This window comes from Meles meles, chromosome 9 (assembly GCF_922984935.1).
Source record: "Meles meles chromosome 9, mMelMel3.1 paternal haplotype, whole genome shotgun sequence".
Lineage (NCBI taxonomy): Eukaryota > Metazoa > Chordata > Mammalia > Carnivora > Mustelidae > Meles > Meles meles.
Window position 1 is genome coordinate 113,051,765 of NC_060074.1, and position 15,816 is coordinate 113,067,580.

Sequence of the window (15,816 nt, forward strand, 5' to 3'; positions counted from 1 at the left end):
GATCTTTTCTTTGTCCCTGTAATCTGATATTTCACAGTGCTGTACCTTTTAAGAAAATCTCTGTACTATTGGGTGAATGGTGGCCCCTCCAAATCTGGAAAATAATTTCCTTTAGTTTTGCAAAATTTGCTTGAATTATTTCTTTGCCTCATTCCCTCTGCTTTCTCTCTTTTGTTTCCCCGGACTTCTTCATTTTTAAGGTATTGTGTCTCCTCCACTGGTTTGTTCTGATTAAAAAATACATATTATTTCCTATTTTCTAATTCTTTCATGTTTTATTTTTAAACTTTCTGGGAAAGATTTTCAACTCCTTTGTTGGTATTTTTCCTTTATCTTTGAAATCTTTAATTAACAAAGGTTATTGTTTCTAGATTCTTCTTTTTGTGGTGTTCTTAAATCTTTCTAAAGCTGTCAATGATGCATGTGTATGTTTTCTTCTCCTTTGCATCATCTGTTTCCTCTTAAGTTGACTTTTCTTTTTGGTCTCTTGTCCTTAATGTTAGAAGCTTTCCTCACATGCTTTGTGGTCCACTGCTCTTATTGAAGAGAATGAGGCTGTAAAGAGCTGATGGGAAGCCTTAAGGATGAGGCTTTTTGACTATAGGCTCTCCTGGTATGGTCATTTCCTAATTCATCCCAGTGTCAGTATCCTGATACTTTTCCTCTTGCACTGTTAAGTCTCCAGAAAAGGATCTTCAAATCTTCTGCCTGGAGGGTGAAGTCTGGTTGCCTGCCTGGTAGAACCCAGTAGGAAGAACATTTGGGATATTTTTGCTCCGTTCCCGGTTTTCAGTATGGGATCCCTGCCCTCAGTTGTGCTTCATTTTCCCACGTTCCCAGATTTTCTCTTTCACTCTTTCCAGGGAATGAGACTTCATTTTTCTGGAGTAGAGGGAGTCATGACAGTAGTCACCTTACTGTGTGAAATCAGCAAGGGAGTCTGAGGGCTCTTACTTTAAAAAGCTGTCCATCAGAAATCATTTTTTAGCCTAGTGATTGCCCCCTCACCCATGTGTTCTTTGTGCTGTCAGTTCTTGAGCATTTTTAGTCTCACAGGATAACTTGTGGTTTCTGTTGGCTTTTCCCACTGTTGGCCTGACATTCAGCTTTCTTGGGGTTACTAAGACAGTTGCTACTCATGTACTTCCTTTCTACCTTCTCAAAATTAATTTTCCTTTTACTCTTTTGTTCTCTTTGTTGTTGTGGATTTATTATTACAGTCCCTTTTTAGAAAACTGACATTTCAGCAGAGTTTCAGGAGGGAAACTTATGTTCAGTCTACTGTCTTTACCTCAGATTTTTTAAACCTTTACATACGAGATATTAATTAATTAAATAGGTGTGAAGAATAATTAAACCAAATTTATCTCAAATATTTACTAAGTTGAAGAAACCTTATTAATAGTTTTTATTTACCTTGTTTTTTATTTCCACAATAACAATACCAATATTATCTGATTTTTATGGCTTCTTTCCCTCGCTAGAGAACAAAACATTAAATTATATAGACTATAGTACTTACTGGATTCTTTGTTTTTTTGTTTTTTATTAAATATTTTGTTAAAGTATAAAATTCAAAAGTATACAACACAAGCAAAAGTGTGCACAAACCCTCAGTCTTTAGTGTGATGAATTTTTAGAGTGAACTTTACTCTGTTACCAGCACCCAGATCTTTAAATAGGTATGAGTAGTTGAGTTTAGCAGCTCAGAATTAGTGTTTCTTATGGTCAGGATGTGACATGCAGTTTTTCTTTCCCATTTAAGAAATTCCAATTCTGAATTGATGCAACTCTCCATTTTTCCCTTATTTTACTTGCAATTTAATCCTTGTAGGGCAAAGAAGTAAAAGCTGTGTCTTCCTCATTGTTTTATGCTTTACCTACTCAATACTGGACCTTAAAGCTTACTTCTCTTAGTCTGCTGACTATTGGGAAATGAAGGGAGCTCAGTAGTCCCTGTCCTTCTTCTCCCAGCCCTGTGAGAACTAAGGGTTTAAGTTCTGTCGCGAGTATCTGAGTAGTTTCTTCCCTTTGCTGTGTGGATTAGCTCCCTATGGTGTGAAATATGAGTAGTAGTCCCAGTTTCCTTGGTAGGAAAGAATAATTAAATGGAAAGATAGAAGTCAACAGAAGCTACAGCATGGCATCCAAGCAGTGTGTCTGACGGGTGAGGCAAGTCTGAAGGGCTGCAGGGACTGCACAGTCACCTGTGTGTCAGGAAGACACCGTCTCAGGGAGTAGTAGTTGAAGGGCTCTTGGAGACCAGGTCTTGGACAGCTAGGTTACATGTGGGAGCTGTCCTCAGGGACAATTTCTCAATTTCCTAGTGTGCATTAGTTTGAAGGTTTAAGGGGGTGTGGAGTTTTGAAACCCTTTTAGATTAGATCCCTGGAGTTCATCGAGAAGGCACAGCTGTTAGTGACTGCTGATCACCACCTTGGTTGGCATCACAAACAGGAAATAGTAATAGAAGTCCTTTTTTTATGAAAAGTGACTCTCAGTACTTGGCTTATTCAACCAATCTCCCTCTTTCTCCTTCCCCTGACATTATAGGAAACAGTTGTATTAATCGTAGTAGGAAGGGGGAAGGGAGGAGAGGTGATTTCATATGAAGCAGCAGTTTCATTACAATGCGGTAAATACTGAGAACGGTCTATGGGAGTACATAAAAGGAAATCTTAACCCAGCCTTAGGGTTTCCTATAATAAATAAGAGGATGCAACATTTGTACATATAATAGAGTCAGAAACATGGAAATTTTGGTTAAACATTCTTGTTCCATAACAAAAAATTTTTTTTTTTTTAAATATTTTAGTATTTCAAGGGAACTTTAGGATTACAGCCTGGAGATTCTGCGCTGTTCATCAATGGACTTCATATTGATTTAGATACACAGGATATATTCAGGTATGGATAATATTTTTTATTCTCGGAAAGGTTATATAATGTTAGTTCCTTATAGCATGTTCAGATTGTCCTACTTGAGGTGGCATGTTGCAAAGCCTAATGGCTTACCAGGTGCAGTGAATAATGAATTCTGAGTCATGAGTGGATGACTGGGATGGAGATGATATCATAATCTCATGATAATCATTTGTTTTCATAATGTATATTCAAGGCCTTGGACATTGAAGGTCTAAGTGTCTTTTGAGGATGCCCTTGTAGAGCTATAGTTTTCCACTTATCCATAAAAAAAGAGAGTGTGAGCAGGTTCTTTTAGTTCTGGAAACTGTGTGAAGTAAGTTTATCCAAAATGCTGCCTCTGCATCCCATGTCTCAGAAAGTGTTCCATCTTACATATATTATTTGAATATCTAGGGGCACCTGGGTGGCATAGTTGGCTAGGTGGCTGACTACTGGTTTCTGCTCAGGTCATGATCTCAGTTGTAGTTTCAGGGTTATGAGATTGAGCCCCACATAGAATTAGCTTGGGTTTCACTTTCCTTCTCCCTTTGTCCCTCCCTTGCTTTCTCTCTCCTTTTTCTCTCAAATGGATAATAAATCTTAACCAAAAAAAAAAGTATCTACCCTTTTGTGTTGCTAAAATGTGGTTCAGGACTAGCTTGCTCTAAATTGGCCTGATGAATTTTGAGGGTGGGTGGATAGGTAGAATTCAGATTTTGTCCTTGGAATTAAGATTGACACAGTTGACACTGTAGCTTCGTAATCGTAAAAACGAAAGCTACTGCTGATGCTGCAGAAGAACCAGTTCCCACAATAAGATATTTTTCACATTAATTATTTTAATTGAGCTCTTACTGCTTTTCAGAGCTGGTAAAAAGTTTATAAAATTGATGTGGATGCTTTAAAAAGATGGCCCATATTTGTAATTTTCCTTAAGTAAAAAATATACTCATATCTCTTTAATTTTTCAGAGTTTACAAATTGATTATTTAAACAGTTTTAAGTGATATACAGATAAAAATACTGAGAAAAGTAAAGTCTTCATCCTGGCTTCTTATTTCTTATTTTCTTATTTCTTATTTCTTCCTCCCCATCTTTTCTACCTTCCGTAGCAAACCTTTACATTGGGTATAAATTCTTCCAGACCTTTTATTGTGTTTGTATATATGTGCACCTTGTAGATTGACACTGATGTTTTAACTTATGTTAAATCTATATAATGTAGTTATTTTTTAAAATAAATTTTTAATTATGAGATAATTGTCGATTTATATAGAAATAATATGAAGACGTTACCATAGTGTTTTTTAAAACATGCAGTGTAAAAAACACTGAGGATTATTCATCCTCAGATTGTGTGTTAATATTTAGAGATAATTTTATACCTGATAGATACTTTGATAAATACATATAAGAAGAAAGTCCTACCTACTTCATTCTATATATTTTGACGAGATGAAACAAGGACAAGGCCTCCCTTTTTTGATTTCTCTGCTAGTTTGAACAAGGCATTGAGTTTGAACTGATAAATTTTTTTCATGGTGAGTTCTTTTTTTTTTTAAACTTTTTCTACTAAATACCATTTTTTTCCCCACAGTCTATTTGATGTATTGAGGAATGAAGCTCGTGTAATGGAGGGTCTGCATAGACTGGGAATAGAAGGCCTTTCTCTGCATAATGTTTTGAAACTGAACATCCAGCCCTCTGAGGCTGACTATGCTGTAGACATCCGGAGTCCTGCTATTTCAGTAGGTATTCTGTTGGAGTATCCAAGGGGCATTCTGGCCAGGCATTTTATTATGGTTTTCTCATTTGTGTTTTGTGAGAGGTAAGTTATTTCTGCTGTCCCTTATATTGGCATCATAAAGTGATTTATAACAGCTGCTTATTTGGGACTCTGGATATATAATAAAGAAGTCTCTTAAATCCTCCAAAAACTTGAATTATTATGTTTAATGTGGTTATTTTATATGTAAAGAATTTATATAGATTAATATCTGCTGTATTGATATCTCTGAGCCTCTATCTCCTTGTGTGGTCAAAGCAAGATTGGTGTTACAGGTGTTCCTGGCACACCCTTGGCCCTCCTGTCCTTTTTTCTTGGTTACTGTACTGCATTTATTGTAGGAAATTTTTTTCAAAAGAAAATTATATAGAAGGTCGATGATCATTATTTGAGTTCTCCCTAGGTAATGTAGTTGTTATTTTGATACTCTGTCATTTCTTTTCTTGTTAAAAACATCTTTAATTACAAAAGTAAAATTACAAAGTATAAAGAGATTAGTGTAATTAATAACAGTATAGCACATCACCATACTTAGTACATGTTAACATTTCATCATTTTGTGTCAGATCTTGTTTTCTTGGAAGGAAACTCATGTTTCTCTCTAAGTCCTCTTTCATTTCCACCCCTTTCCTCTCTGCAGATAATTCTCTTTGGAAGTAGGGGTGCATTCCTCCTATCCCATACTTTATTACTTTATTTCCTATTGTATGTATATTTCCTCCTGTCCCTTATTTTATTACTTTCTTTCCTCTTGTATGTTTTGAAAATTTGAAAAATGCCATAGCAGTGTCCTTCATCAGTTTCCTTGTTACTCAACAATTTTGTCAGGACTCACATAGTTTGACCCACACAGATTTATTTTATCCTGTCATATTTTAATTTTGCTTATTTAAAAAAAAAAAAAGATCTTTTGTATAATCACAGTTTAAAAGTCAGGACATACAAAAGGGCATGTCATCATACCCATACGTCATCACCAGTTTTTCTCCGTAAAGTAACAGGCACTATCAATGACTTGTGTATCCTTCCAGAAATACTCTGTATATAGGAAAAAGGTAATATCCACATACTTTGCCAGGTTGCCCTTTTTGTAGAAATGTTGCATACTGTTTACTCACTGCTCCCTTTATGGAATTAAGTTGTATCCAATTTTTTGCTGTCATAAGCAGTACTGCAGTACTGTATCTTTTTGTACCTCTCTCTCTCTGCATACATGTGAGAATTCATTTGGGGTGGATACCTAGAACTAGAGTACTTTTCTAAAGTAACTGTTTTCGTCTCTAAAAGAGAAGAAAACCTGTTCCAGGCACCATCTCTGGGTGAGAGTTCTAATTGCTCTATACCCTTGCCTATTCTTGGATATTGACAAACTTTAAAATTTTTTTCAGTTTAATGAGTGTGAAGTTTCACTGTGGTTTTAGTTTCTAATTCTCAGATTACTAGTGAAAATGTAGTACATCTTTCATCTGTTAATTGCCCTGTTGAATTTCCTCTGTAAATTTCTTCATATCCGTAGCTTATTTTAATTTCTCATATGTTGCAAACCTTTTTTAATTGATACGTTAGATTTCTATACATAGTCTTGCTACTAGTCCTTTATTGATTTTGTAGGTTGCAAATATCTTCTGTTCTGTGGCTTGTGTTTTAGTTACTCATTTTTCTACTTGATCTTTGTATTTTTGAAAATGGTCTTTCCCATGTGATTCTTCTTAAAATCATTTCAAGTCTTACTGTTATTTTTGGTAATTTCACTAATAGTGACTAAAGTGTATGCATCATGTTGTGCTATTCTTTTCCTAGTGGATCAACAACTTGGAGGTTGACAGCAGATATAATTCATGGCCTTCTAGTCTACAAGAGTTGCTTCGACCCACCTTTCCTGGTGTTATCCGGCAGATTAGGAAAAACTTGCATAACATGGTGAGTAAAACTACTTATTATCTGGTGATGAGCTCTGTTTCTCCCTTGCCTTCTCCTCTACCTTCCAGCCATATCTAGACCATTCATTTCTCTCCTGTACTAGCTGCTTCTCCCACCACTATGACTACTAAATATGTTCTTCTTCTACCTCCATATTCAAACTGAAGGGTTTTTAAATGTCTTGATCATGTGTAAGGCTGTGAAATGTCACAGTAGCAATAATGTCTCCATCAGCTTGTAAAGAAATGTTCCTTATCCTTAACCTGAAAGTTTAGACCGTGTTGTTTCAGTTTTTTAAGATTTGTTTATTTTAGAGAGAGAGTGTGCCAGTGAATGAGCATGCAGGCAAGAGTGGAGGGAGGGGCAGAGGGAGAAGGAGAGAGAGACAATCTTGAGCAGACTCTGCACTGAGCATGCAGCCTGATATGGGGCTTGATCTTATGACCCTGAAATCACAACCTAAGCTGAAACCAAGAGTCAGACACTTTACTTGGCTGATTGCACAGACCAGGTACCCCTTATTTTAGTTTTAACATAGTTTTACTCAGAAGATGAATATGCTGCTACTCTTTTCCTTTAATATCTTAATCTCTAAAATTTAAATAAATTTTTTCTGTGAGCTCCTGCTTGTTACTTCTTATTTCATTGCTTTAGTTGACTCTCTTTTCCCCTCTCATTTCTTCCTTTTTTACCATTTGCTCTTAAGGGGATTGGGGGCCAGTCTCTTCCCCAGAACATGCAAGGGAAACTGTCCTCTGAGCTCACCACACTCTTGAAACCACTTTTTTCCTTTACAGCCAAAATTTCATTTTTTTTTTTAAAGATTTTATTTATTTATTTATTTATTTGGCAGAGAGATAGAGCGCACAAGTAGGCAGAGCAGCAGGCAGAGGGAGAGGGAGAAGCAGACTCTGCGGAGCAGGGCTTGATCCCAGAACCCTGGGATCATGACCTGAGCTGAAGGAACAGACTTAACCAACTGAGACATCCAGGCACCCCTCATTCTGTTTTTCTTACTATATATTTGAACTTTATTAAATGGGATTATGTACATATTTAAAGCACATCATGAGACCTTAATACATGATAGCTATTACTGTGATCTAAAAATTGAGTTCTAAATGAAGTGTTAATTTGGAGATGTTTAGAAATGAATACACAGAAAAGATAATCTCTGTTTTCTAAGGTAGAAGAGTTCATAAAACTTGGATTTTTTTTAGGTGTAGTAAAACTATTGGTGTTAGTAATCTGGAACATAGTTCCCATGTTATTAGCAGAACATCATGAGGAAATCACTTCACCTTTTAGTACCACATCCTTTTGAACATTAAGGAGGGAAACTGCTGTTTGCACAACTCCTCTTTCGTGTGTTTCAAGAGTTGCTAGAGGGGAGCTTTGGTGGCTCAGTTGTAAAGTACCTGCCTTGGGCTCAGGTCGTGATCTTTGGGTCCTAGGATCGAGCCCTGCATCGAGCTCCCTGCTTGGTGGGAAGCCTGCTTCTCCCTCTCCCACTCCCCCGCTTGTGTTCCCTCTCTAGCTGTGTTTCTCTCTGTCAAATAAATAAATAAAATCTTAAAAAAAAAAGTTGCTAGAAAAAGATTACCTTCAAGAACTAAGAGTAACAGCATTTTTATTGGCCCTGTGATATTTGAATAAATTTCATTTTATGTGTTCACTTCCTCCTTCTCCTTTACAGGTTTTCATAGTTGATCCTGCTCATGAGACCACAGCAGAGTTGATTAACACAGCTGAGATGTTCCTCAGTAATCATATACCACTAAGGTAACACTGGTATTGATTGAATGATATATATCTAATTAGCTGAGGTTTTGTCATTCTTAAATGCAAGTCTGATGCTACTGGGTAATTAATAGTTATATCATTAATGGCAGTTATATCTTTTGTTTAAGTATGAAGCAGTATGTTTTGGGGTAGAAAATTTGATTCTCAATGAATAAAAGCTTACCACCATTGAATTATTAATAAATAGCCATGTAAAAATAGTTTGTGGTCTCAGCTTGCTTCCTGGTAAAAGGGACTTTTCCTAGGTAAGTGTCCACATCACAAATCCCATTTCCTCTTTCACTGGAGATAAAAGAGCTTTGCCAACAGCTTTTTTAGACTGTCAAGGAGTAAATGTACATGCAGCTTTTTTTTTTTTAAAGATTTTTATTTATTTGACAGAGAGATCACAAGTAGGCAGATAGGCAGGCAGAGAGAGAGGGGGAAGCAGGCTCCCCGCTAAGCAGAGAGCCTAATGCGGGGCTCGATCCCAGGACCCTGAGATCATGACCTGAGCCAAAGACAGAGACTTAACCCACTGAGCCGCACAGGCGCCCCTACATGCAGCTTTTTGTAGTCACAGGCACTCTTTGTCTTGTTTGCATTGCCAAGTATACCAACGGTGTTCTTGAACGGCTGGGTTTTTCGTTGTGCTTTTTTAAAGAACAATGTTTTAATGCTTTACAAATACATGCTAAGATATTTTCACTTACTTTAAAAAAGATTTTATTTATTTATCTGAGAGAGAGAGTGAGAGATATCACGAGCAAGGGGGAAGGGTAGAAGGAGAAGCAGACTTCCTGCTGAGCAGGGAGCCTGATGTGGAACTTGATCCCAGAACCCTGAGATCATGACCTGAGCTGAAGGCAGACACTTAACCCACTGAGCTACCCAGGTGCCCATTTTCACTTATATTCTGAATAATGTTGACCAAAATTTGAATTCCTAGAAAATATGAAAATAGAAAAGTAGAAAAGTCTAGCTAACAAGTGTTGTGTGTTCTGTGCCCAGCACTGAGCTAAATGCTGTGGTTAGTATTAAAGCTGTATTTCTACCTTCTTGGAGAAAATACTGTGCATACTTTCAGACATTCTAAGAGAATATTTGATCTGATGCTAGGTTATAGCCTAGTCATAGTGCTTTAGAATTTCAGGAAAGCAAAAGATTATGAACTAACATATTTGGGAGGGACAAAGGTTTCAGGGAACAGTTGGGTATTAGTTAAGCTTTGAAGAAAATAGAGGATTTTTATTGATGGAAAAGTAGAGCTTTTGTTTAGTGAAATTTTTCATGTAAAACACGAATATCCCCTAGTTTGATGGAGGAGTAAACTATTGGATTGCAGCCAGGGCTATATTTTGATGAAAGGGGAAATAACACAGAAGAAGTTGGCCCAGAAGAAGTTGTTTTTTGAATTTCATTGAGGGACAAGAAGAGAAAATGTGGTTTTCACATTGTGAAGGTAGGTGAGAAGACATTTAACTCATAAACAGTTGAGAGGCATGTTGGCATACCTAGTTGGTGGAGAGACCCAAGGCAGACTGGCTATTGTTTTAGTCTTTCTTTCGCTTGATATGGTACACTAGGGTGTTTACAGGGGCTGAAGAAAGGAGGGAACAAATCTGGGAGACTCCCCAGTCATACTTGTTGAGAGACTGGGCCTGAGAGAAACAGAAGTCTGAAGGGGCTTAGCTAACAGAAAAATTCTGATGCCTTTTCTAGAAACTGGAAATGTGGAAAGGGGAATTCCTTTGTGAGGAGATACTTAGCTCTTATTTTTGTCTTCATAAGAATAACATTTAGGTCATTTCTGCCTGGAACCTACTCATATGATTTCTGTTATGTGTGATTTTAAAAAACACAATTTTTATCCATAAACAAATCCTCTTGCTACCACACCTACATATAACATACTTTCTACATACCTCAGGAGAGCATGATGTTTGATAATGTATCTTTTTGTATTTTCTTCTATTTTTAGGCTTTACCTTTTTATTTTTTTAATTTGACTTTGTATTTTTTAGAGCACTATTAGTTCACCCCTATTGATGCATTATTATTAACTAAAGTTCATAGTTTACATTAGGGTTCATTGTTTGCATTGTATAGTCTGTGGGGTTTGACAAAAATGTAATGACATGTTTCCACCATCACATGATCCTACAGGATTGTTTCACTGTCCTCCGTGCCCCCCACCTGTTTGTCCTTCCCTTTCAACTGCTGGCAACCACTGGTTTCCTTCCTGTCTCCATTGTTTTGCCCTTTCCAGACTCGTGATATATATACCTTTATTAGATTGTCTTTTTTTAAAATTCCATTTAGCAGTATGCTTTTAAAGTTTTATGTCTTTTTATGGCTTGATAGACCATTTTATCACCAAATAATATTCCATAACATAGATGTACTCTAGTACTTTTGTTGTTGTTGTTAAATCCAGTCACCTATTGGTAAATATCTTAGTTGCTTCCAAGTTACTGTAAACATCTGTGTGTAGATTTTTGTATGGACCTAAGTTTTCAGCTTATTTGGGTATATACCAAGGGGCACGATTGCTTTGGCTTATGGTGTAAGTGTTTTGTTTTGTAAGAAATTGCCACACTGTCTTCCAAGTGGTTCTAGTATTTTGGATTCTTACCAGCAATGAGTATGAATTCCTGTTGCTCTACGTTCTCTCCAGAATTTGGTGTGGTCAGTGTTTTGGATTTTAGCCATTCTAATAGTTGTGTAGTGTTTTAAATTTGAAATTCCCTAATTAAAAGATGTTGAAAAAAAGTATTTTTTTTTTCAAAAAAAAATCTTTTTTTTTTTTTTAAGATTTTATTTATTTATTTATTTATTCATTTGACAGAGAGAGATCACAAGTAGGCAGAGAGGCAGGCAGAGAGAGAGGAGGAAGCAGAGAGCCCGATGCGGGGCTCGATCCCAGGATCCTGAGATCATAACCTGAGCCGAAGGCAGCGGCTTAATCCACTGAGCCACCCAGGCGCCCCCTCAAAAAAAATCTTTTAAAAATCTTTTTAAAAAATTATTATTTTTTGGCTTATTTGCCACCTCTGTGCCTTGGTTGCTGAGGTACCAGTTCAGATCTTTTGCCCATTTTAAACTTTTTGTTGTTGATTTTTAAGAGTTCTTTGTATGTTTTGGTTATCTGTCTTTATCATGTATGTGTTTCTCAGTTTTTCACAGGTTTTCTGCCAGTTTGTGGCTTGTTGTCATTCTCTTAATGGTGTCTTTCACAGAGCAAAAGTCCCAATTTCAGTGAAGTTTAGCTCATCCTTTTTTTTGGGGGGGGGTGAATCGTATTTTTGTTTGTCACCTAAATTTCTGTTTTCTTTTCTAGGAATTTTATAGTTCTGTGTTTTACATTCATGTTTATGATCCATTTTGAGTTAATTTTTTGTGAGAGGTATAAGGTCTCTGCCTAGATTTGTTTTTTTACATTGTGGATATCCAGTTTCGTCACCATTTGTTAAAAAGACTGTCCATTCTCAGTTGAATTTGTTTTCCTCCAGTATGTAGGCTAGTGGTGACTTCTGTATTGGCCAGTGCAAGTTTTTTGCCCCTCCTCCCCCCTCTTTTTTTGCACAATTTGTAGATGTGTAGTGGTATCTTTTTGTGGTTCATTCTTTTAATTTAATTTAAATTTTTAAGTGTAATAAATATTAACCTTGGTTGTAGCTTTTTGCCAACAGATAATAGTAAACATTTTTAGGTTTTCCATTTATCTATGATTTTTATCTTGCCTATGTTAATTTCAAAATCTACCCCCCTTTTTATATATTTCCACATTCTGAAAATGTTTGCTTCCCCCAATTTTTGCTTAAAAACAACAAAATCTTCATCTAAAACTACAGCAAAACCCTTCATGTCAATAAAGGCCTTTCACCATGTGGAAACAGTGTGCTTTAATAGTTGAAAAGTCTAAGCCACTTTTGGGAACCTGTTTTTTCTATTCTGTAAGTGATGAATGCCTTTGCCAACTGTGTTAGAGTAGGGTATGAACTGTGCTTCTCAGTAGAGGAAGTTTTCAGTAGAGGAAGTTACAATATGTGAGTGGGATACAGGGATGCCATTCTTTTTAACCAGTCGCATTTTTGAGAAAAGTTTCTTTTTCTTCTTTTTACCCTTCCCTCTCTCCCCTAGAATTGGTTTAATCTTTGTGGTTAATGACTCTGAAGATGTTGATGGGATGCAAGATGCTGGAGTGGCTATTCTGAGAGCGTATAATTATGTTGCCCAAGAAGTGGATGATTATCATGCCTTCCAAACTCTGATACATGTATGTTTTCAATCAAAATGGCGAATAATTTCCTTAATTTAACTTACTCTAAGAAACAGTATGAGTTAAGAGGATTTTATATTTCTGTAAAGAGAAAAAGCTTGATGAATTACTCTCTTAACCTTTATGTTTTATATTTCAGGAGTTGCTTTTACTGATTTACAGATGTTATTAGTAAATTGCTGTGATTTCAGCTATGATTCCTTAGTCCTACTAATGTACCTTTGCCTTCTCCCTTTTGATGACTTGAAATCACGAATTAATTTTTTTTTTTGTAAATGTGATGTTCTCTGCTTGTTTAAAAAGATGTTTGCTTTTTTTCCTTTTAAGGTCTGTATGATATTTTCATTTAATTAATATTCAAATCATAAATTCTTACTGTCTATTTTCCCCATATTTTTTACCTTGGGAACTGAAATTCCCTGAGTTTTATATATACTTAAGATACTTCCTCAAATTCAAACAAGGAACTCTCTTGTTTTCTTTTTTCTATTTTTGAATATAAAAAATTTGTAAATAACAGCTCTTTTGCTTATTAAAATGGGGGCATTTTAAAAGTTAAAATGTTCATTTATTTGGCTAACAGCTATTAAAGACTTAACATTTGCTAGACCTGGTACTAGCTGCAAAGGATACAAAGAAGAGTAAGACTTCACCCCAGTGCTCAAAGACCTTACAATCTAGTGGGGGACGTGTCCATGCATGTAGATGGTTAATGCAACGTGGGAAGCACAGTCAACTGTGGCAGCACTAGGACCTCACTCCATTGTTGTGCAGTGGGATGTTATCCCAGCTGAGTATAGGAGGAAAAATTGGAGTCATTTGAACAATTGCTGCAGATCAAAAGTAGTGATTGCCTTTGTCCATATGCTTGAACAGAGCTGAGAGGGGAACGTAGTTATTGAGGCCGTCCGTCTAGGCAGTGAGTATCCAGTTTGCAGAGGTTAAACTCCAGTTAAAAACATCATTCTGATGGATATATGCAGAAGGGTCAGATGGAGGGTAAAGACAGTGTCAGGGTTAGTGGTTGCTGAGCTGTTGCTGTGATCTCTGTGAGAAATGATGGTGAAAGATGGTTAGCAATAGGGCTATAGAGAAAGAAGTTAGTTCAGGAAAAGTTGCTGAGGATGTATTTTAAAGTCTATTTTTTAAAGTTGTTCCCCTACCCCCACAGATGTGTATGTGAATATACACATGTATATGTATATGAGTTTTCATTTTTTCAAACTTCTTTTTGTGATAGCAAAAACATTGTTCATTGTAAAAATCTTTAAAAATAATATTAAAGTGTATGGATTTAAAATTTCTCTTTCTCTTAACTAATCCTGCTTCTTAAAGGCAGCCACTAATAGAAGGTTGTCTTATAACCTTCTAGGTATTTAACTATATATAGACACAGTTGTGTTGTTACTTGTTTTATATCTGCTTTTTATTTATTTATTTTTATTATTTTTTAATTTATTTGACAGAGCGAGAGATGGAATACAAGCAGGGAGAGTGGGAGAGGGAGAAGCAGGATTCCTGCTGAGCAGGGAGCCAGATGTGGGGCTTGATCCCAGAACCCTGGGATCATGACCTGAGCTGAAGGCAGGTGCTTGATGAGTGAGCACCCAGGTGCCCTTATATCTGCTTTTTTTTTTTTTTATTAAATACTTTATTTATTTACTTATTTGACAGAGAGAGATCACAAGTAGGCAGAGAGGCAGGCAGAGAGAGATGAGGAAGCAGGCTCCCCGCTGAACAGAGAGCCTGATGTGGGGCTCGATCCCAGGACCCTGGGATCATGACCTGAGCTGAAGGCAGCGGCTTTAACCCACTGAGCCACCCAGGTGCCCCTTATATCTGCTTTTTAAAAAACAATGATTTCGCCGTACATATTTTATAACTTTCTGCCCCCTAAATATCATGGCCATGAGTTCTAATTTCAAGGATTATGTAAAGGTATTCAGATTTTTAAAAAATTGACACATTTTTGCATTTGGGACTTAATGTAAGTATGAACTGATTGGGTCATTTTAAGAATATGTAGTTTCCCATATAGAAAGGTGTCTTATGGATTTATATGAAAAAGGGACAATTGCTAACATGTTCCATTTCACCTTTTAAGAAAAATAGCCATGTTTTCCCCCTACATTCAGAAATCTTTTGTAATAAACATTCTGAAATCTGGATTTAAAAGTGTGTTTGGTTGCCTGATATTTCTTTCTTCAGATATATAACAAAGTAAGGACTGGAGAAAAAGTAAAAGTTGAGCATGTGGTCAGTATCCTAGAGAAGAAGTATCCATACGTTGAAGTGAATAGCATTTTGGGGATTGACTCTGCTTATGATCAGAATCGGAAGGTAAGAAATTCTTTGGCACTTCTCATTGGACCGCAATGCTATGCTTTCCTTACCTCTCTCTTTTTTTTTTTTTTTTTAAGATTTTATTTATTTATTTGACAGAGAGCACAGGTAGGCAGAGAGGCAGGCAGAGAGAGAGGAAGGAAAGCAGGCTCCTTGCTGAGCAGAGAGCCCAATGATGCGGGGCTCGATCCCAGGACCCTGGGACCATGACCTGAGCCGAAGGCAGAGGCTTTAACCCACTGAGCCACCCAGGCACCCCTCCTTACCTCTCTTTTTTGGGGAGTTGAATAGTAAGGGTAGTGGTGGTTAAAGTATTTAGGTACATAGCATTTAACAATTTAAAAACCAGGTTACTTTTCTGTGTTTGTGAATGCAGTTTATATTTCAATTTTGTGATGATATTACTGATTTTTAGCTGGCATAATAACTGTTAAATTGAAAAACAAATTTCTTCTACACAGTGCAGTGGTTGTACTTGTGTGATGTATGTTCCACATAAAAACCATTGGAAGTGTGTGATGTATGCTTGCCAGGATATGACTTACCATACTGATGTTGTTTAGGCTAAAGAAAAAAATACAGTAAGAAATGTAATAAACAAAATGGCAAAGTGTGGTAGTAAGGATGTAGGGAAATATTTACAATTTTTATTTAAAGATAATACGATTAAATAGAGTAAAAGGACCTTTATCTGTTACAAGCAGGAGCAAGGTAGTCATTTAAATATAAATGGTCAGGCAAGGAATCTAAATACATTTCTGAGATATTTTAATTTAAAACAATTAAAGTATATTTATGA

General features: G+C 36.4%; 1 protein-coding gene across 2 annotated transcripts in view; it reads left to right on the top strand.

Moving 5' to 3' along the window:
* The window catches only part of UGGT1 (UDP-glucose glycoprotein glucosyltransferase 1), a 117,764-nt gene that overhangs the window by 37,039 nt on the left and 64,909 nt on the right, over nucleotides 1–15,816 (top strand). For both annotated transcript variants that reach the window (XM_046018854.1, XM_046018856.1), the window contains exons 12-17: nucleotides 2,816–2,907; nucleotides 4,502–4,652; nucleotides 6,491–6,610; nucleotides 8,307–8,392; nucleotides 12,536–12,671; nucleotides 14,883–15,014. In XM_046018854.1, the coding sequence (XP_045874810.1) occupies nucleotides 2,816–2,907; nucleotides 4,502–4,652; nucleotides 6,491–6,610; nucleotides 8,307–8,392; nucleotides 12,536–12,671; nucleotides 14,883–15,014 (717 nt within the window). The remainder of the gene's footprint in view (nucleotides 1–2,815; nucleotides 2,908–4,501; nucleotides 4,653–6,490; nucleotides 6,611–8,306; nucleotides 8,393–12,535; nucleotides 12,672–14,882; nucleotides 15,015–15,816) is intronic.